This window comes from Labrus mixtus, chromosome 12 (assembly GCF_963584025.1).
Source record: "Labrus mixtus chromosome 12, fLabMix1.1, whole genome shotgun sequence".
In the NCBI taxonomy this organism is placed as follows: Eukaryota; Metazoa; Chordata; class Actinopteri; order Labriformes; family Labridae; genus Labrus; species Labrus mixtus.
In genome coordinates, this window is record NC_083623.1 from 7105439 (window position 1) to 7128400 (window position 22962).

At 41.5% G+C, this 22962-nt stretch overlaps 2 protein-coding genes across 3 annotated transcripts in view; one reads left to right on the forward strand and one right to left on the reverse strand.

Annotated features, from left to right (window-relative positions):
* On the forward strand, positions 1-1496 carry grem1a (gremlin 1a, DAN family BMP antagonist). The gene is made up of 2 exons (XM_061051726.1): positions 1-158; positions 313-1496. Exons 1-2 carry the CDS (start codon positions 116-118, stop codon positions 858-860), a joined length of 591 nt encoding a protein of 196 aa, XP_060907709.1. The 5' UTR covers positions 1-115; the 3' UTR covers positions 861-1496.
* The window catches only part of fmn1 (formin 1), a 26603-nt gene continuing 5119 nt past the window's right edge, over positions 1479-22962 (reverse strand). Inside the window, exons 3-19 of one of the 2 annotated variants that reach the window (XM_061051724.1) lie at positions 21868-22046; positions 16385-16493; positions 14550-14611; positions 13160-13905; positions 12058-12199; positions 11180-11267; positions 10161-10222; positions 9979-10067; positions 9720-9849; positions 9327-9473; positions 8620-8679; positions 8070-8190; positions 4441-4533; positions 3280-3331; positions 2555-2704; positions 2029-2110; positions 1479-1730 (exon numbers count right to left, since the gene is read on the reverse strand). In XM_061051724.1, coding sequence (XP_060907707.1) covers positions 1686-1730; positions 2029-2110; positions 2555-2704; positions 3280-3331; positions 4441-4533; positions 8070-8190; positions 8620-8679; positions 9327-9473; positions 9720-9849; positions 9979-10067; positions 10161-10222; positions 11180-11267; positions 12058-12199; positions 13160-13905; positions 14550-14611; positions 16385-16493; positions 21868-22046 — 2357 coding nt within the window. In that variant the 3' untranslated portion in view covers positions 1479-1685. Of the gene's footprint in view, positions 1731-2028; positions 2111-2554; positions 2705-3279; positions 3332-4440; positions 4534-8069; positions 8191-8619; positions 8680-9326; positions 9474-9719; positions 9850-9978; positions 10068-10160; positions 10223-11179; positions 11268-12057; positions 12200-13159; positions 13906-14549; positions 14612-16384; positions 16494-16635; positions 19002-21867; positions 22047-22962 lie in introns of those variants that run through there. The other variant, XM_061051725.1, reaches the window with a different exon arrangement.

Genomic DNA, 22962 nt, shown 5'->3' on the forward strand with positions numbered 1-22962 from the left:
GGGGGGGGGGCGTGTCCTGCTCAATCTCAGTTTAGAAATCCTGCTGTGTGTCATTCTTAAAGCCACTACAGAGGACGCGGGGACAGGAGGAACTAGTGCTGTGAGTGTGAACTGTATGACTGGATACATTTTCTTTGAAGAGCCTCACCACACAACAGGTAACTTCAAATTTATGAAATCTGATTATTATAACTCTGAAATTAACTTAAATTTAGAAAAAAATGCCTATTAATTTTGGTGCGTAATTCGCGCGTAAAAGCTGTGCGTAAAGTTCTCTCCATCAGTGTCTAACTTTTGCATCTTTCCCTTTAGCTTCAGTGATGAAGACATCATCAGCGCTGCTTTCTGCGGCTGTTTTCACGCTGCTGCTCAGCCCGTTGTGGAGTACAGATGCCGCCACCTACCAGGGCGCTTTCCCCCACCCAAACAAATACAACCCAAACGAATCGGACGGGTGCCAAACACCCGCCATCAGTGGACTCGTTTCTCACGTGCCGGGGCCTGTCACCTCCACCGACGAGGTTCTGGAGTCCAGTCAGGAGGCGCTGCACGTAACGGAGCGTCGGTACCTGCGGCTGGACTGGTGCAAGACGCAGCCGCTGAAGCAGACCATCCAGGAGGAGGGCTGCCTGAGCCGCACCATCATCAACCGCTTCTGCTACGGCCAGTGTAACTCCTTCTACATCCCGAGGCATAACTACCAGGACGGGGACGCCTTTCAGTCCTGCTCTGCCTGCAAACCAAAAACCTTCAGCACCGTCACCTACACGCTCTATTGCCCGGGTCAGACGCCCAGCACCCGGAAGAAACGGGTTCAACGCGTAAAGCAGTGTCGCTGCACGACGATAGATACGGATTAGACAACATACTGTATCTCTACACCCAGATCGATAAAACCGTGTTTCCACTGAGGGGATGTGTGCAGCTTTGTGATCAAGTAAAACGCAGTTTATTTTTCTAACGGGACACTTGAAAATAACGCGTGAACAGGACGGTGAGGAAATTCCCTGATTCAATGTATCACTTATTTTGCTGATGGACAACAAACAAGTTAATTCAATGCAGGTTCCCTTTAAAAATAAAGATTTTCCTGCAAATACTCTAATACTAATAAAAATAGTCAAAATATCGAGATAAATACCCGTTATTAAGTTTGTTGCTGGAAGATTTTACATGCAGGATGGACTTTAACAAAATTTGTGCTTCAGTGTTGAGTGTCAATGAAAGCTTTGGGAGTTTGGTTTGTAACACTTCATAATCTCACATTTGTTGCAGAATAACAGAAGTGCAGCAAAATGTGTTAGATTTCTGATGTTTGTATTGTTTCCACTGTGTGGGATGTAAAGCTGAAGGCTGTTCCAACATGGAGATGTTAGTAATGTAACCTGCACTGCTACACGCCTCGTCATTTTAATGGCTTTGTATAATATGTGTGTTCTTAAGTATCGTGTAAATAAAACAGTGCCAAAGCTATGAAATCACATTCACACATGTTTTCAGGTTGGATTTAATACACAAAAAAGTATTTATCAGAAAGCTAAAGTAAAGATGAGATTTTACATGTAAGAATCAAATCTAACCCTAACCCATTGGATGTTCAAAACATAAAAATGGACTTTAAATATTGGTGCGGTATCCGGGTCGTCGTCCAGAGGGATCCTGTTTGTTTTTGCTTCCTTAATCAGTTAATTTGAAGACATGCTGGCTTCTTTCTGTCGCAGCCGCTCTTTCTGTTAGGAGTCAAATATGTACAGAGTTTTAAAAAAAAACGTTCTACTTCTTCAATAAACACAGCAAAACAGAATCTGGATTTCATAGATTTCATAGACATATATGGGCTGTGCATTTCTTAAGGCTCTGTGCTTAGTGTTTAAACACAACCTTTTCTGTGGAGTTCTGGCTTATGGTGAATTATTATTTATATTGAATCTTAAAGATGTGCTTTAGAAGTTCCTGCTCGTATTTTTTTACCCACAGACTGAAAAACAAAAGTTGCTTTTTCAGCGTATTGACTGAAGTGAGTCTCACCAGGCTGTTGGGGTTGATCTTCCTGGTCTCCACTTTCTTCTCCGATGTGATCCTTTTCACGGACAGCTGAGCCTCTTTTAATCTGGGAAAGTCAAATTCACTGGTTCAGGGTTTGGGAACAACTTTGGCATAAATAAAAAACAATTTCAAACATTTTCAATTACATTTAATCCACCATAACATAGTACATTTCAGTTACGCTTATTATTATTATTATTATGGATAAATGAAGGTCTGTATCAATGTAAGTTCAGTTCAGGCAAGTCAAAAAGAAGCAGACATTGACCCTCAATGGTGTAAGTTTTGTCACTTCACTGATGTCATTTTTACAGAAGTTGAAGCTGACTAAATCATACTCATTTATCAACCATCACAGAAAACCAACACTATTTATTACAAAAGTTAAGCAGACTGTTTTCATTTCTGAATTTACAGAAGATGTCCTTTGAGATTATTTATTGGCGTTCTGAACCTAAAACTTCATCCTCTTAATTACTGTCGGTGGTTCCAGTAATGCATGCGGTACCTCGCTTTAGAGATGGTCTTGTTCTCTCTCTTCCACCTGGCCATGAAGTCGGCACAGAACTCAAACCAGAGCATAAGGAATTGATCTGTGGTCATATCCTTCTCCCCCGTTTTGGGCTTCAGTCCAAAGTACAGAACCAAGTCCTGAAAACTGAACAACAAGTACATAAAAGAAAGTGTTAAAACAAGACAGTAAACCGGAGTGGAGAGGTATCTCTACTTTGAGTGTTGAGGGATGTCACTTCAAACCATCACTTACAGTTTTCTTTGGCTGCATTAATTCATATTTACACTGTCCTTTCTTAACCTTGTTTATGGTATCTCATATTTTATCAAAACTAATGTGGGTTGTATGTAGATTCTTAAATTTACATGGAACATAGAATCTGAATTCATATAAATGTCACATTAAACGCCTCAGTGGTAGAGTCGGTCGTCTCTCAACCAGAAAGGTTGGGGTTCAATACCCAGCTCCTGCAGCCACATAGACGTGTCCCTGGGCAAGACCCTTAACCCTGAGTTCTTCCCGCTGCTTCGTTGGCGGCGTGTGAATGTGTGCGAGTGAGATTAGTTAACACTTTTGGACACTTTACAGCAGCCTCTACCATTAGTGTGTGAATGTCTGGCCTGCGGTTTAAAAGTGCTTTGAGTAGTCAGAAGTCTAGAAAAGTTCTCTACAAGCTCAAGTCCATTTACTATAACATTACAATGATTTAATTCTCCAACCTTTTCTGCACAGTCATCAGTTGATAGGAAGCTTCTCCATGTTCTTTTCTTGCTGCAGGATCAGACAAAGAAACAGTTTAGTTATAGCCAGATCCCCCCTCAACAACCAAATAATTAAATGAATGGATGATTATTATTATAATATGTTATCCCTGTGGAGACTCTGCTTATATATTCTGCTGATAAATGTACTTTAAGTTACTTGTAATAACTCCATGAGAACTTGTCATGAGATGATTCAAGTATCAGACAACCCATTCTTACTGCGACTGTCAAATTGTGATGCCATTTACACAAATAATATGCATACTGCTATCTATGTCTTTGATTAAGAGGGATTCTCCTTTAGATACATGTCTAATTGGACAAATCACGTTGGTTGTCTTTGAGGAAGTTGGATTCTGTTCATCACATGGTGAAACTCTGAGAAATACTTTTACAATAAAGATACATTTCTTAATAAAAGTTAGTTTCTTAGTTTCATTCAAGTGTCTAACGATATCCTCAAACACGTCCCCCCTCCCACAAACACTTTTTGCAATTTATAACATAAACGTCTTTTAGGCTAACTTCACATGTTCCAATAAAAATTTTTAAAAAATGTTTGAAAATATACTGCATGTTATTTTCATTGAATTATTTTTAAATATTAAAAGACAGCCCAGTGTTACTGTGTTCATGTGACTGGCCACACAGTATGTACCTATTTTTTTTTTCAAACAGCTGTGTAGTAAAGCTCTCCTCTGCAGAAAATACTGTGATTTATTTTAAGATGAGTGGACAGAAAAAGGCCAAGCTAGTTGGATGACAATTCTTTCCAATGACTGTGTGTCTCCTGCAGGAGTCTTTCAGTCACTGCAAAAACTGTCTGATCCCTATCTGAGTGTCTAGCCTTTACTCTGATCCATCCTATCTCTCTCAAGCGTACACACAATCACGCATAGACACACACAAAAAGGACAAAGATCTTTATAGCAGTAACTATACAATTATTGGACTTTAACCACAGTCGACTAGAGTAATGTAAGTACTTGAAAAACTTAAATTTAACCCATAGTCTTGTCATTTTTCTAATGTTTGTGTTTTTCAAACTAAACTTGCAAAAGCAACACTCAGGTCTGCAGCTGCGTGATATAAAGTAAGACTAACTAAATAACTCACCACTGACAACAAAAGCCTCCATCTTGTCCTTAAACGGCTGCAGGTGTTCTTCAGGAGAATCAGAGCAAACTTCTTGCACGTCTTTCTCACATCCTGAAGAGAAAGAAGACGGACGACAATTGCTCAGAAAACATGCTAAAAATACATTTAACCCTTCTTATAATGAGAGAGAGAGAGAAAACAAACTGTAGCTGTGGAGGTCAGATAAATTGCTTTAATCAAAGACAGAGACTAACACAATAAGTCTATGTAAGCGATTTTTAGGATCCAGTAGAGCACACAAATAAGAAGGCAGTTCATATAGTTTGACTTTTTATAAAGACAGATACACAAATGCTCCATCGTACAATTGTATTAGGCTGTATAAGTCACACTTTGATATCACAAAAATATGTATTGCAATATTATTTTTTTTTAACCAGCAGAGGGATCATGTTCTGTTGGAAGTAAGTACAAGTCCTACTTTCCAAAGATTGATCTGGAAGCAGCTTGTAGTTCATTAATCGTTATCGCTAGGGAAGATATAGAAGGGTATATAAGTTGTTGTCAGCATATAATTTAAACTTTATGTCTGTTACATTTCTACATAAATGACTGGTATAATTGTGAATAAAATAGGACCCAGTAAGGAGCCTTGTGGTACACCATTTGGTATATTTAAATAGTTTGATCTATATTTATAAATCACAGCCTGTTTTAAACCTCAGTTTTGCAGCTTTAACTTCCAAAATGAGGCCTGGAATCAGAGACAGAGAAATAAGAGACTTCTAGGGTAAACTAGCTCCACCTGTGCCAGAGCAGGAGGTTATCAGCACCGCTTCCTTTTCAGATATCAATTTTAGAGATTCACCCAGAGATGGCGACTGCAGACTCCCCCTCTCCCTCTTTTCCTCTGCGGCTCCATGTGGCTCTGCGTCCAATCAGTGGATCAGAGGAGCCAGTCTGCAGAGCCAGTCATAATAGAGGCAGCAGAGGGAGCCGAGCCCAGGCCCCCGTCTCCCCCCCCTCCCCCTAAACCCGACGCTCGATCAACATCTCCCAGATAAGATTACAAAAGAATACTGTTTTCATTCAGGATTTGTGTAAACTGTTGAGGCGGGTATCTCTCCCTGCATTGTGTGGAGAGCCTTTCTTTCTTTTGTCTGCCTTTCGTGCGCAACAGAAGTTTGCTTATTTCAAACCGAAGAGGGTTACAGACCTCCACATAAACAGAGTAGAGGGATGAGGAGTGTGGTGCTTTCAGATGTGAGACCGAAACTGCACTGGAGAAGTCATTTGGTTTCACATTGGGGGATAAATGCTCTCTTAAAGAGGTTTGAGGGTTTTTGATGATGACATGTTTGGATCAGTCGCCTCATAAATCACAGTAATACCCCTGTCAGATCCAACAGTGACATAAATCTATCAAGGAAACAAAACACAGGCCACATTTAGTAAGCAGAACGTCTTCAGGAAAGAAATTATTCACTCCACAACCATATGTCACATTAAAACAGTATAACTATGCCAAATAACTTACTAAAGAACCAAAACCTGTAATCCAAATGATAAAATGTATGTACTGTAGTATAGTTTATATCTTTATCAGTATCGTCATTTTAAGCAGGTATAGTGCTTTCCGTTTTGACCATTGTTTATTGTGTTAGGATTCAAATTTGCGAGACATTTTAGAAGATATCTGATTTTTTAACTTTCAAATATAAATCAGTATCGACATTATAGACACTGCCTATAACTAGTTTAAAAAAACTGACGACAGCAAATTCTGTTGTTATCATAGATTATAAAACAGTGACTCAGTGACATCACTTGTTGCTTTCAGAAGAGGCGCTATGAATCCCAACAGGTGGTAGCCATATTAAATATGCTGCCTTAAAATAAATTGACATCAATCTAGAAACAGGCCAGAAGGAGCTAAGACCTTAAGCCTCTTGGCTACAATACGCCTGTATGTCTGTGAAATCAGACTCTTAGCCTTTGATATGATCAAAACAGATGATTTTTTACTTTAAAATTGTTTTTAAATGATGTTTGAACAACTCGAACGCACTGACAAGCAGCTCCTCTACAGTAAGTTTTAAGTAAGAAATCCCAGAGATGACTCTCCAAAACAAATTCTGGACTGTAAGATATCACTTTATATTTTACAATGATATGTTTTCGCAGTAATTTTGATGGACTAAAAGCTTATGAAAGTGAAAAAGTATTTTTTTAACATTATGCTGTCTTTGGATCTCGTTTCCTTCGACAGTCAACAGAGATGACTTAAGACAAACTTATCTTGTACTGTGTTGGGCAACATTTCATACCAACCACACAGAAAACGCAGAGAGAGTGAAGACCGACAGAGGCAGATCTTCAACCAGGCATGAGGGCGGAACAAAAGGACCCTGCGCCAGGCGGACCAGATTGCACGCTGGTTTGAGTAGACGGGCAGATAAGACAAAGCTGTGTTGAGAGGCAAAGAAAGCAATCTGTGGCACACATCTGGGGGGCCACACTGGAGCCCAGGTGATATCATAGGGCAGGTTAAGGATCCCTGCAGAGGCCCATGCAGATACACCTGAGATACTTGAGGTCGGGAGATTACACAAGAGGGAAGCTATGGTCTCCGTGCATTGGCGACACGGACACAAAGGCACAACGAGGGCAGATCTGATGGGCGGGAGGATCAGAGGCGAGATCTGAAAGGCGCCATGCCAGTATCAGCAGCAAGACTCCTGCTAGTCTCTGCACACATGCACATGCAGAAACACATGAAACACAAGGAATCAACAATGCACTCGCTCACAATCGTCCAGGCATTGTTTTTTAACGTGACTGATATGCCCAATAGCGTCATATGGGCACACTTAGAGCCAAGAGCAGGGAAGAAGTCTAAGAAAGCAGGAGGAAATCTTTTGTTCTGAGGCTCTGGCTAACTTGGGTTTGGTCAAAGAAGCGGGCCTTCAGCTCTAAAGTATAAACAGCAACTCAATGGTTGGGGCCAGTGATGGGAAACCAGTATGGTGAGATGGGAAAAAAGGGGTGGGGAGGCGGGTGTCTGAGGCAAAACGATGCCAGACAGGGCTGAGGTTTTGTCTGTGGGAACGTCTTAAAATCAGAGTGATAGAGTTACACAGGCTGCCTGAGGTTTTCAAACAAAAACACACAACAAAATGACCACGAGGCAAAAAAAAAAAAAAATATTCCAGGTTGCTCAATTACACTGATGCTGAAGTTGACTGTCTTTTTTGGAGAATGTGTGCAACCATTGAATATTAGGGACCTGAGAGGAGGGATTGACATCAACGCTATGTGAAGTTTGACAAAATCACAATATTAACAAAAGATAATGCAGCAGTTTAATACGTGCAGTTTGCATTCAGTCTATGGTCATGCATTGATCGCAGGAATTAAACCTCATCACCGCCTCTCAGTCGCTTGCCGTGAATTCTCCTGATTATTTCCTGCCGCGTTCTCACATCAGCTCATCCAGCTGGCCGGAGAATGTCCGTAAAAAAAATTTGAGTGACAAATTCGGGCTCTTTGCGTTCACACATGCCACTTACCCTGGAAACTTCAGGACTTTGGTTTACTACAGAGAAGGAGCTTGAACAGATAAAGGCAGCGGTAATGACATCGCTTACTTGTCAGGTCTCGCCCGAGCAGTCGCAGGTCTCTGTTGAGGTCATCGAACTTGACCTGCGCTGCCAGGAAGACGTCTTGAGGCTCAGGAAGTGGGAACATGCTGTTGTCAGTGCCGGCGTTCTGGTGGAATACGATCATAACGGAGAAAACAAACAATATAGTTTAACCAGGGGCTTAAATATGCATCTATAAATGTAGGGAACTGAGTGTGCTTTTTTATGTCTGTACCTCAGTTAGTGTTCATTTACAACTTACAGATGTCACAAAATCTGTCTAAAACAGAAGGTGAGTTACTACAGGACATGTATAAAACATGATCTAGAAGGTTTGACTTATGAAATAATTAAAATATATGAATCATCTCTGCTTTTCTAGTCCCTTTTTTAAGTCACTGAACTCTCAAAAAAATTGGTTAGAAGGGCACCATTTTCCTCCACAAATAATAAGCTATGTTATAATACTGTATAATAATAATAATAATAATAATAATAATAATAATAAGCACAAAGCAACGACAGAGTGTGATGAACAGAATGTGTTTCTTGATACCTTGTCCACATTGTGCAGGTAGTACGACACCACATAGTCGACCAGGCTGATACGATTATCCTGAAAGAAAATAAAGGAGCCACATTAATGCTGCATCAGCAAAAAGTCAAACCATAACTGTGTGTATAAACTCTCATCCCAGTCATACTCCTGGATTTATACCAGTTAATGATGTGCACTTTATTAACAAGGTGATGGGTTCTATGATATCAGTGTGCAGGATGTAAACAGGATCGCTCACACGGGTCTGAAGTGTTCGATGTAAGTTTTGGAGCTTTCTGGCCCTGGGTTTGGCCTGTCAGGCTGCAAAATCCAATGTTTGAGGTCACCTGCGATTACTATACTCCTGATTTAAAGAAGTATGTCTGCAACAACTCACAGAGCATTTTGTCTGCTGAATGTTCTTCATAACAAACAGATGTGTTCCTTCTTCAGTTTATTGCAACATAAAAAAAAAACTGCGGGATCATAAAAGCAGTTTCATTTGCAAAGTCAGAAGTTCTGACTTTATGTAATGTCACATCCTGCACATCAGCTATCCACATCATGCCTCAGTTGAGAAGTGAGTAAGCTCTCATTCTCACAATCTTACACACTTTGCACTTTTCTTTCATCCATAGGGAAACTACAGATCAGTTGTGCAGAGCTAACAGCACAATAAACAGTAGGGATTAAGTTGCCTCTTCCAACAGTCATCCCAGCCTCACCCTGCTCTTCACATCCTTCAGTTTAGGAAGAATCTCCAAACCGAAGCCGTCAGCCTGACCTCGGACTCTGCTGCCCCCGTTCATGTGGTTCCCCAAAGCCAGCACCAGTCCCACCACTTCCCTCACACCGTCACTCTCCAGCAGAGCCTAAAAACATTAACACACACACGATCAACACACAATCATTTAAAGGTTAGGTACTGACAATTGACGCCTCAGATTGCTGTTATTACACATATACAAGCACATACATTTATATAACACGTATATTTTCTCAGGCGAAACCACTGTTAATATTTTCTTTTCAAACATGCACCTGATTTTTATTTTCTAAATATGACACACCTGACTGTATTTACACCTTGTTATTAACATGCATGGACATTTTCCTACCTGACAGACGGAGGAGAGGGTGTTGAGCTTGCGTTGTATGGATGCGATCCCATCGATGAAGGCCGACTGGAAGATGATGCAGTGCGCCCTGCCTGCAAAGTCTGGGATCTGAGACAGCTCATATAGGAACCTGAAGCACAAACGCATCAACAGTCAGAGGACGAAATGCAATGATTACGTCTATTCCTTCACACTCTGCATGCCTCATGTTTGTCAGAATTACACAAATACTGCAGTCTGCAGTAAGTGAGATACTGACTGTTCAGGTTTGTCCAGCAGTTTCACTTCCTCTTCCTCTGACGTCTCGTAGTGTTTCTGGATTCTCTCCAGTTCCTCTGGCTGCGCTCTCTGACACGATGAAGATATAACAAACATAAAGAGTTCATAACTGTAGTCACGCACATGTGATGAAACTGCAGTTCACTTTGCTGAAATACTCACATTTTCATACAGTGCTTCAATCGTCTCCAAGTCCACCACAGAGTGATCCACAGTCAGCACGGCTACAGAAGAAAAGCAGAAATGAACAGATTAACATAGAACATAAAAGAGGTCTGCAACCTGACCTGAGCCCTATGGAACCCGAGGCCTGACTTCGAGCTCGGGCTGGGTAAGGCTGCTCTAAAGTTTATGCCCCTTACTGATGCACTGATGCTCATTTAGATCTCATGTGAACAGATTTCTGGCAATCAGACAACTTCAGAATTCGATTATGAAAGCCAATTTATTTAAAAAAGTGTGGGGTTTTAGTCGGGCTCAGGACCATAAATACATTTATCGAGACGGGCCTCTTTGGGTCGGTCAGAACGTGCACGGGTTGGGTTGGTTCGGGCTGGAATCTTTGGGCTTGAGCCATGCTCTACAATCATCAGCTGATGTGCAGTATGTGAGATTACATCATGACAAGAGCTGTGGTTCTTTATCTTTTAGATTTATTCACAAGTCACACAAAAGCAATTTTGCGGTTGCAGGCTACAAAAATAAAACCTGTCAACTGATCAACTTTGGTGACATGAAATTCAAATCAACGCCAAGAATGTGAAGTTATTGCAGAATAATTTGCAAGTCGTTGTGATGGATGGAAAAGAGCTGATAACCTCAGTGTATTTTCACGTTCAATCCTTAAATATTTTTGTACTTGAAAAATAATTAGTGAGTTTGCTTTTCTTAAGATTTGGTTATAATGGATGAACGAGCTGGTGATCTTCTATCAGGTATCGTTTGGAGAATTCAGGTTTTACACAAACAGTGAGATTATGTAAACAAGAGAGCTTGAAACAAAACATTTCATTCAGCTCTTGGTATTTAAAACAATAAATAAAGTGAATTAAATACAAACACAAACAACATTTTCTGTGTATTAAAGTTTTTTATAATTGTATTAACCTTTTCTACATGAACATTGTGAAAGAGTTTATTTCCTGGACGTGACATGTTTACTAACATGCTCTTTAACTCACCTTGTTGAATGTCTTTCATCTCCAGGTGGAGGCTGGATATGAGGATGCCCACAGTCTGAGAGCGCTTCCCGTCCAGCAGCTTAATGATCTGACGACGCACACAAAAGCACATTCAAACACGGTTACCATGACCGCCTGATGACTAGAATCCATTAGTGACTCATCAGTAGTGTGGTGGACAGTCATTTAAAGCTCCACACTAATGCATTGGCATTCTTATATGTGTTCCAGTTTTCAGGAATAAAGGGTTGACTTCAATGCTCAGCTGAAAACATTTTAGAAAAGCTTCTGTTCATGTTTTAAAAAAATAGTATTTTCAGGCTTTTGTGCTTTTTCTTAGAGACAGGACAGTGGATAGTGTCAACAATGTCAGGGAGGAGAGGGGGAGTGACATGAGGCACAGGGGCCATGGACCGGATTCTAACCTGAGACACCCACTTTCAGGACTACAGCCTCTGCACATGGGGGGCACAAGCTGACCGCTGGGCCACCGACACCCCAATTACCTCATGTTGTATTTTTTTGTTGCCTTTGTGTTTAAGAGATGCTGTTATAATAAACTTTTTGCATCAGTGTAAAAGCTTCAAGGACATCCAGGTGAAGAAATGTGACCAATCAGAATGTACGGATTTGAGTGAAAAAATATTGCACGGAAAAAAAGACACGATATAAAAAAACATCTGGTTTAAAGTGAGTATAAAAGTAAAAACTATGAATTGAGTGTTTGTACTTCTCAATCTGAATTGTAATGCTTTTTGAGAAGTTTTCAAATGATCTGGCACATTTCATCTTAAGAGCATCTACCCCCCTCTAGTGGACAATCAAAGAGTTGCAATAACTTCAAAAAAGCTGAGGTGGAAGCAACCTGTGCTCCTTACCTTCCTGGCTTTAGCTTTCTTCTCATAAGCTTCGGCCAGCGGCTTCCTCTTGGGCTGTGTGGTGGCTTTGGCAAAGAGATCCTCAAACTCGACGGAATTTATTATATTTGGTTCCTCTAGAACGTTCCACAGCGTGTTGTTACTGCGGGGGGGGGGAAAGAAACGCATTGATCAGGATCACCCTGAACCAATCAGAGGGCTGGATTCAAGATGGAATACAAACACAAAATGTGATAAAGCTTTTCAGCAGGTTAAATAAAACTTCATTGTTACAGGTATGCTGATGCTTCAGACAATTTAATCTTATATAACTTCTGAATTTCTGAATCACTCCAATGACATTTGTATTTAATTTAAATCAGTCCTGAGAAACTGTAATTCTGTGAGTTTTGGCGCCCCCCAGTGGTAATCCTTGAAACAGTCTGAACCAGGATGAGATCGATCTTATCCATGTTTACTTTAAAGAATCAGGACAGAAGTGACCCTGAGCCTTGACGAGAAAAATGAATGAATCAAATATTTGCATCTTTTTTTTCTTAATAACTCAGGGGAAGACTTATAATGTTTAGATTTTCAAGACAAACACTACATAAACAAAGAAAATGAAATGATCCATGATACACAGAAAAAATCTCAGAAGAAAGGAGTAACAATTTTTGGTTGTCTGTGCCGTGAAAAATATGGAAACAATTAAAGAAGAGATGAAAACAAATTTCCTTTTGTTGACTTATTGAACAAGAAACTTTTATTTTTTATTTTTAATCTAGTCAGGTTATTTCATTGTTTAAGATTTGGTACAGATGCTTTAGCTCTGAAATCCTAAAAACCGGCTACAAGCTAGTCCGAGGATTGACTTCTGAATCTCTCGTCTTGTGAAGAAGTCTGCAGCTTGGCGCCAACAAAAACATTTGACATCTGGCTTGACATTTGATATTTTAACATCTCGTTTTCTCTTGTGGGTTTGTTGCATAAAAGAAGTCCACAAAAGGTTGCTGTATTGATTACATCACTCATCTCCCCTCTCAGAGAGCCCTATTGTTTTTCTAATTGCATGTCACATCTACCATCTTTGATACATTCACTTGTTTGTCGGTGAACATACTTGTTCTCCTGGATCTGGATTCTGGTCCAGTAAAGAGGCCTCATTGGTCGGGAGGGCTCCACTGCTGGTTTCCTGGGAGGTTTATCCACTGTGAGACCCCCACCCGAAGGAGGAGGTGGAGGAGCTAAGCCTGGCGTGGAAAGAAATAGCGGAGGTGGTGGAGGAGGAGGAGGAGGACCATTTGACGGCTGCATGTGGTTTGAGGACGAACATGGAGGAGGAGGAGGAGGAGGAGGAGGGGGAGGAGGAGGAGGAGGCAGACTGTCTGTTTTGGTGGGTGGAGTTGTCTGAGAAGGTGCAGGAGGTTGATCTGATGGAGGTGGCAGAGCTCCAGGAGGAGGGGGAGGAGGAGGAGGAGGAGGAGGAGGAGGAGGGGGAGGGTCCTGTGATGAGGAGGAAGACACATTTTCGTCCCTCTGCCCGGCCAAGCTGAGGCTGATAGAAGCCAGGTCCAGCTTTTTGGGGGTCACCCTGGGCTGCAGGGGGCTCGAGCAGACTCTCCCTGACCCCTCTGCGTCCTCAGGCGTCTTCACAAACGTCTCTCTGTCCGTCTGGACGCACACTGTGCGGAAAGACTTGTGGAGGAACTCATCGCCTGTTGACACGGCGACATCTCTGAGTTCACCACGACAGCGAGTCCCGGCCTGAGCGAGTTCAGCCTGCAGCTCGGACAGACTGAGCTCCAGAGAGGACACATTCCTCTTGTTTTCCTCCTTCAGTCTGGAAAGTTCCTGACCAAAGTCCTCCTGAAAATAATGTGACAGTCAACAGGACTGAGCAATTTTTATTTTTTCACCTCTTAAAACCACAATCCTATTTTCAATTGCTTTATTTTTTAAGGTATTTCTAGCATCTGTTTACTATTGGAAAAAACAGACCTTATATCCACTGTAATAAATCAAATATTTGGTGCGATATTTCACTTCTGTAGTTAGCATTGTTTAATAATTGTCAAGATATTTTCTACATTCTTTTTGTCTAAATTCATTTTGGGGGAAATTAACTTAACTTGAATTTGTTTCCTCCCCTTGTGAAGTATTTCATGTTCTCTACAGAAGAACTCTTTTGGGAAATATTGGACTTAAAAAATAAAGATGAATACCTCTGTTAAATCTGCAGAGTAGAAATGAAGCTACAGCTAATAGCCAGTTAGCTTAGCATAAGGAAACATCATGTAGAAACATGTGGAAACAACAAGCGTCGGCTCACTGATTTAAATAAAAGCTTAATGTTATTTAAGCCCTAAAACTAAAAATCAAAAAGACTTGTAGTTGTTCAGCAAACTTTCCCCCTTGTTTTCAGTCTTATTTACAGCTTCCAACTTCATTTTTCTGTCTTTTTTTTTGCAGCACACCACGGTTCACCTCCTGACTCTTTCCTCCTCACTGACCTGCAGCTTCTCCAGCTCCTCTTTGCATTCTCTCTTCAGTTGCAGGAGCGCAGCCTGGTGCTCTGACAGGAAACACAGAAGAAGAAAGATGAAGGAAAAATGCATTCATAACAGCTCTGTGTTCTTTCAGGTAATCATCATTACAGCTGCGTTACGAGAAAGCGCCTTATTTATAATCAAATCAAATTAATAAATACATCTTATTGTACTACTGTCAAAAAACAATTCAACCCTCCACCAGCAGGGGGCAGCAGAGCCTCACATCTATCCTCAGGTACACCGCTCACTGGCTGCTTGGACAATCTATCTAAGCAAATATTGATCTGTTAAAGAATGACTACACATATTCCACGGATAGTGAGAGAGTTGACTTTACAGTCTAATGATTGTGTTTACAAAAGGAGTATTCTCCAGAAGACGGGAGTGTGAACACACGGATCACAGTCTTACAATATTTCTGCTTAGATGATTTCTTCATTCTTAAACATGCACAGTGGGTAATCTGTTCAAACGAGCTGTCTTAGAGGTGAAGCGCTATAAGTGATGTTGGGCTTCTGCTATCTGTAGCACCATGTTTGTAATAGAGCTAGACAAACCCTCTTAGGCATCCATTCAGCCTTGTTGTGAAAGTAGAAAGTTCTAACAAGTGTTTATAAATTATACGAGAATGTAGAATTCTTTGTGATAAATGCATTTTCTTTCTGTCTTTAAATTTCTTTTTGATGAGCAGAACGCTTATTTTTCAAACATACAGTTAACACCCAAGGATAGAAACATTTCTCTTTGTGTGTTTATATTAAAGAAATATCCAATATGTAATCAGATTGATGCAAATTTACTTATTCTAAAAAAACATATGGTCAGACTTCTTAAGCTTAAAGGTCACATATTATGCAAAACACTCTTCACCATGTTTTTCTAACACTCATATGTGTCCCTAGTCTACAAACAGACCCCCCAGTTATGAGAAAAGTCCATCCTCTCCATCTTTTTCCTGCTCCACTTTTTCAGTAAATGTGTGCTCAAAACAGGCCGTTTGGACATTTTACCTTTGTGACATCACAAAGGGCAGTAACCCCTCTTCACATTATTCTGGTGTTAAACGCGACGTGGTCACTTTACGAGAGTCATCAAGTCGCTTTAATAATATGTGAAATTATTCTGACAAAGTCGTAATAAAAAGTTTTAACATTACATTTAAATGAAACAACTTTAGTCGCACAGAAGTGACTTAAAGCTTAGAGAGTCCTTATTGGGATTGTAAGAATCAGTCTGTGACGTGACCCTCCTGTGTTCAGACTCTCACACACAGACTGTGGACACACACACACACACACACACACACACACACACACACACACACACACACACACACACACACAGGGTGTAGTCGTGTTTATTGTGGCAGTGGAGCTTGATATTACATCCACCTCATGATGTCCCAGAGCAAACACTGTAATTACTTCTACTGCTCCTTCTTTGAGTAACATCGGTCACCTTTACTCCAGCAAAGATTATAAATACTCTCTGTTTTACATTCAAAAATAAAACGTAGTAATTAAAAAATAAAAAGTCTCCTTGCTTTGTCTCATGGCTGTAATGAGCGTAGATCATCTCTGTATTGTTTGTGTTGCCTTGATCAAAACGTGCAAGCTCGTTTTTTTTTTTGCATTGTTTTGATTTTCTACATAATGGATTTTCAAAAGATTAACTTTTTGCATTATTTTTGGCATATTACAGAGAAGTCTGTTGTCAAGCAAACACCACCAGAACATTAGTGTGTCTTCATAGTGAAGACAATAAAGTAAAATCTTGTGTAAATATGTGTAAAGTACCTGCTTCTGTATACTTCAGCCCAACTTTTTCCTCTTTCAGCGGCGGCCAGACGTTTTGTAGACGACCGGGAGTTCGTTCTTCGCCCTCTCCTGGGGTGGATGCCTCAGACTAGAAGAGGAAAAAAAAAGTCAGAAAACAGATTCATAACAGAATGCTTCACAGGTGGAGCTTAAACATCTTCACATCCAGGACACTTTTCAAACAACGTCTCTCTTGACAAGTTAGAAGTCATGTGACCCTTCATCCGTACTTTGCAATCAGGAGGCGAGTCGTTCTTCTCCGGCGTCTTATTGGGGGATCTTTCAAAAAGCGCTTTCAACACGTCTCTGTCCGCTTTAATCCTCTTCCTTATCGCCTCCAGGTCTGCCTTGTCTGCTGGGTCCTTCTTCAGAGGCCTTGGCGTGAAGAAGGCCTTGAAGGCGTCGAACGCTGCCTCTGCACTGGACACAGTTGGAGGTTTTGAGGACTCAAATGGAACCTCTGCATCCTCCTCTGTTTCCGGCTCCTTCGCCTCACTCTCCTGGCTCTCTTCGCCCTTCTCCCCTGTGTCTTCCTCGTCTCCTTCTTCCTCCGATTCGGTCTCCTTCTCCTCCTTCTCGTCCCCTCGTTTCTCCCGGCTCAGGAACTGCGAGATCTGATCCAGGATGCTTCCGTGGACTTTAGCATCCCATCCGCTCTTCTCCCCGAAGATCTCCCTCCTCGCTCCTTCAGAGGAGCGCTTGACCTGGGCCACCTGGGTGTTGTTCGCAGGCCCGACCACCCCCTTCCTCAGGACCCTCAGGCCGCTGAAGAGGGCGGGCAGCTGGACCTGCCTGTCGTTGTGGGAGCCTGGAGAGAAAGTAGCTCTGGTTATGGTGGATCCGGGCGGAGGGTTTTTGGCTACTGATGGAGATATTTTGAGGATATTTAGGGAAGCTCGTTTTGGGTTGTAAGAACGGTTGGGTTGGGCAGAGAAGTCTGGAAAGTAATCTCTCTTCTCTTCTTCTTCCTTCTCGTATTCTTCTTCTCTTTCCTCTCCTTCTGCCTCATTGTGTTCTTCTTCTCTTTCTTCTCCTTTGTCATTTTCTTCATCTTCTTCTTCTTCGCTATCCTCCTCACCAGACCTCTCCTCTTCCAAAGTCGTTGTTTCTTCTCCTTCCCCTCGTTCCTCAGCTGCAGGTTCTGCACGATTTAACGCAACCACGACATGTTGCACTGTGCGTGCTCCAGTTTTCCCAGAATCCTCAGGGTCTACGGAAACATCCCCGTTCAAAGAGCTTTTCGCAAACTCCTCCTGGCTTTGAACGTTTTGCTTGTCTTTTCTTTCTTTCTGCTTGTCATCTTTGGCAACATCCTGGCTGACAGAGTCTGTCTTTGTGTCACTTTTTGAAACGAGTTGACATTTTGGTTGTGAAGATTCATCCGAGGCACATTTGTGAAGTGATAATCGACGACCCGCATTGCTGCGACTGTCATCACAACGCATGTCTGGCATCTTACTCTGCTCTTGATGCGTTGCAAAGGTCTCTTTCTTAATGTTCGCCTCCATGCTTTTCAGGTTGAAATGATTCCTCTCCTCCGCCGTCATGTCAAACCCATTCTCTCCCTCTCTCCCGGTTATAGATCCAGTGTTTATGGCCTGTCCCTCTCGAGGCAATATAACGTATGAAAGGTTTTCCCCGCTGTTCTCCGGCTCCTCTTCAAAACTCATATCCTCATTTTTCTTTTGGTAAAAGATCAGCTCAGGGTCTCCTTTCACAAAGTCCTCTTTTTCCTCTTCTGTGAAGGCCCTGAAAAATTTCAGGATGGCTTGTGGCTCCTCCATTTTTCTGGAGTCGGAGTCACTCAAAGTGGCACCAGAAAAGGAGGGAGCAGGCAGTCCTGTTCACACAATGTCAACAGAGTGGTTTTAATCTGCACTGCTTGAATCTGACACTGAAGTCCAACATTTTATCATTCTATGTCTATAATACAGCGTTTCAGGAGACGTATAGCTGATGTTCTGGCATGCAGCACATTCAGAAAGTATGTAACAGATCATGCAAGAGTTGTTTCCATAAATAAAGTAGCTTCCTGAGAGTCCAACCTTTATCCGCTCCAGCTTTATGAAAGATAAAAGTTTGGTCCTTTCACCGCTACAACAGCTCCTTCGTGTCTAAACAGAGAACATCGTTTCCGAGCCTCAAACAGGCAGACAGCAGTTAGTCACTCTGAGTGACCAATAAGAGCAGAGAAATCCTCAGGGTAATGGGAAAAAGCGATCGTTTCCCAGCTCCCGGCGGTCATGACTCAGCTCCTCCGCGGTTTCAAAGTCACGTCCAAGTCTGCGCTTTTCCCTCCTTGAGCTTTTTCCTCCTTTCCCCCTGCAGCTCCTCTTTACTCTCTGCAGGAGTTTACAGAAGCCCGCTGCAGACTGTCACAGTGTGTAATCGGGAGCAGATGGTGTCCTCAGCCTCCGATCCTGACAACACCCTGACAGATCCAGCGAAGCCATACGGCCAAAAGGAAAGCCATCTGCGGCAGAAGGAGGGACGCCACACCCAGAGGTGGAGGAGGGTAAACAGGGCTGCCAGGGATCACTGGTTAAACGTTTGGCTTGTAGATGCAACGGTGTACTGGGAGGTCTCAGAGCGACACAAGGCTAATCTGAGAGTCTTAGAGAGTTCAACTCAAACTACACTGTTAATCAGCTCACTTTAAATCTTTACTGTGGATACACACAGAACGTACACATGACAATTATCAGTCAAAAATGATATTCTACTCTAAGTGTCATAGAAATCATTTTAATGGTTGATATTTAATGTTTCTAATCTAAAGTTTTAAGCAATTTTAACATCCTTTGTGTATGAAACTCGTCTTACTTTGATATTTGTTTTTTGTTAAAACACAAATTGATTACTAGAGGCTTTTGAAATTACACTGTACACATAATATGTGGAGGCTATAGTCTTCCAAGTGGACGACCCCAGGTTCAAGTCCGACCTGTGGCTCCTTTCCCACATGTCATTCCCCACTCTCTCTCTCTCTCTCTCTCTCTCTCTCTCTCTCTCTCTCCCTGATTTCTGAACCTATCTACTGTCCTGTCTCTCCAAAAAAAGCAAAAAGCCCCAAAATACATCTTTAAAAACGATTATAGATTTAGGAGAGCCATTACATGTTGAAAATTAAAAAGTAATATTCTCAATATATGAGCACAAAAACAGCGACCTGATGGCTAGGTCACACAATTCAAGGTGCATGAGGAGAAAGATTTTTTTTAACCTGAACTCATAAATAATTAAAATCTCGTAATGATACTCCAATCTTTCTCCTTCACTTTATCATGCAAGTGTTTTTCCGGTTCCACCCTTGTTTGCTTTTGTGCGTCACGGTCACATTAAGCAGACGGACGGCGACACATCCCATTATGACAACACTCTGATTGGATGTCCTCACACTGTTTCCCTCCGTCACATTACTGTACTCAGAGACATGCCTGGACCCTGCTGTCGCGTCAGCGCTATAGCTGCACTTAATCTCATGGTTCCTAATACAGAGCCTTTACATTCCTGTGGTGAGGAGGGGGACACACACACACACTGGGACCTTTATGTGAGCTGTGTTTATGTAATGACTGAGAATGAATACAGATAATCCTGTGGAATAGCATTAGAATCAGAGCAAAAACAGAAGACTGTGTCCAGGACAACAACAAGCGCAGACACAGTGAGCGCGTCATGTACAGTATGCAGCGGATCAACACACAGAGCAGAGAAAATATGCGGTTGCTGCTATTCGTTTGTTTGCCTGTGTATTTTTTAATTGTTCTGAATTGAGGAAGAAGATTTGCTCGCACACGCTCAGATGCCACAACATTTTTAAAATTAGGCCTGGGAGATAAAACAACAATGAGAATCATCGCGATTGAATTTTTCTCACTTTAAATAAAACAAATGTTTGTTTAGATTTAAAACTATAATTTCTGGGCGCCGATAGCCTAGTGATTATGACGCGCGCCCCATGTACGGAGGAAAAAGTCCTCAGCGCAGTGGTCGTGGGTTCGAATCCCACCTCGGCTCTGTGCTGCATGTCATCCCCCGCTGTCTACTCACAACATTTCCTCTCTCACTTTAGCTGTCCTATCTATCTAATAAAGGCAAAAAGGCTATGCAGCTGCAGCAAACGATCAACCAATCAGAGGAGAGCACCTGTCGACATGCACCTTTAAAAGCTTGGTCGGCCAGCAGCCATGCTATATTTATGTGTAAAAATGTCATTCATATTTTGTTTAATTGCTGATCCAGTATTCATGTCTTATTTATATTTCATGTTCTTATTGTGTGTGTGTTTGTAAACTGCTTCACTCACTGTTTTGTTTTTAATGGAAAAATGTTTTTCAAGAGTTGTTAATCTTTCTTCTGCTTTCAGTTGTTTCCTTTGGTTTCCAGTTTTACGTCACATTTTAGTACACTTTTTGCACGGCAGGGTTAAACTTTTATAAGTAGAACATTAATCACTATCATTGACTGTGTTTCTACCATTAAAAAACCCTCCCTTAATGTTTGAAGTAGATGCGTCGGGGACACCTTCTTCAGGCTTGTAGTTACACACGGAGAGAAACATGTGGAGCTTAAGAGCTTAAATAACATTTAACAACCATTACATGCTGATACTGATACTTTGCTTATACAATGCACCTACACTCAATCCTTCTTATGTAACCACAAAGAATGTTTTGTCTCACACCAACATATGAGATCATTCGTTGAACCTGCGTCAGTGAGGCCGTGGATCCACAGAGAGCAGACGCTACAGGAGTGTGGAGATGTAGGTTAAGATGTGGATGATGCAGATTCACTCAAAGACAATATTACATGTAAGGTCTCGGTTAAATGTTGATCCCAGAACTGTTCAAAACAACATACAAGACTTCCTTTACCACATAGTTAATGATAATAGCTATGGAAGCCTTAAGGCGGACAATCATCAATAGGCTATATTGTATCTACTCCATTTACATGATGGGCATTCTGAAAAATTACCAAAAACAGACGTGGGCTTCTGACGTCTGGTACCTCCAAACCCCCCTGTTTTGTTTCATTTTTCAACTTACAGCCTTCAGATAGAACTACAATAATTTTAAAAATACCTTTATTTACACATGCAGTAACCCCTGAGGCCTCAATATTCATGCAAGCTCAACTCTAAATAAAAACCAAAAAGTGATGATTTAACACAGGATGTGGTACATGAAGTTGATGGTGATAAAAAACGTGCCACTCAGATAATAATTATAAGTGTTCTCCTTATGCAGTGTTTACTTAGTGTCACTTTGTAGCAGATATGGGGTTTATAATGTGCACTTTTTAAAACACTATGGCAGCTAATTTCAGCTCTTATGTCCTGACACTGACTGAAATTCTGCAGACTTTTAGGTCATGATGATAAATCATTTAAAAAGACAGACGAGACAGTATGAAAGAGAGAGAGGCTTCCACATCAGATCTGTTCAGCTACTCACCCTAAACTCCAGCGGTAAAGGTGTAGATGTCGGTGTATCAACGATGTCATCTTCGGGGGGAGTGATGCGCAGGAAGTCGACATGTTTGGGTCTGGAGGGATCAAAGAGGGAGCTGTAGCTGAAGAGGGACTCCTCGACCTCCTGCTGCCAGAGCTCCTCCTGCCTCTGCAGAGCCTCGTCTGTCATGATAAAAGAGAAGGACCATCATGAGTAAATACAACTAGTTTTGTTCCTGAGACAGATCAAAAAAATCACAAAGAATCTGATATTATATGTTGAAATGTGAAGAAGTTTTCTGAAAATCGTGTCAAATGTTTGAACATTTAAAGTACATGTTGTAAAAACAGATGAAACACAAAAACACTGAATAAACAGCACAGAATCATAGAAGGAAAAAACATTTAGCTAAAACTGAAAACCTTTAAAGAACTAAGTGCTTTATTCATCTCCCTCTTTAAAATGTGTTTGTTGACTAAGCCCTGCAGTAAATCTTGAGTGTTATGCTTTGGTGTCCCCATGAGGATATGAGACTGAACTTCAGCTGAAATCATAGAGCAAACTCTTCATTTCTTTGCATTCAAAAAACAAAAACAAAGAACTAAACAATATTGCTTTGTCCAGAGGGGGCACCAAAAAAACCCAAAAACTAAATTCTCTTCACGCAGGCTTTAAGTGGCTCTAAAAAGGCTTGAGTTAGGGCGCCCACAAGCGGAAACATGTGGTCAAGAGGGGACGTTTGGATGGAAATATTGAGCTTAAACCGGATGTGTTCAAAGGCAGCTTGACCTTGAAGGCAGGGTTGGTAATTTTTTCGAAAAACTAGTAAGATTTTGAAAGTAGCATTCCCTCAGTGCTGCGTCTACACCCGCCTCCTCCCCTCTGTTCTCCCTCAAAAGCCACGCCCCTTCACTTGAATTAAAAAGCGCCATTGGTCCAGAAGAGGACCTCAGCTCATCACTTGCATTGTGTAGAAACTACGTCGTCTCATGTCTCATTCAGCGGTAAGTAAACACTACAACGGCCATCGGTGACGCGCTTTGAGTGTGGGCTAGTGCACGCAAGGGGTTAGAGAACGAGCAGGGAGACAGGGAGGCG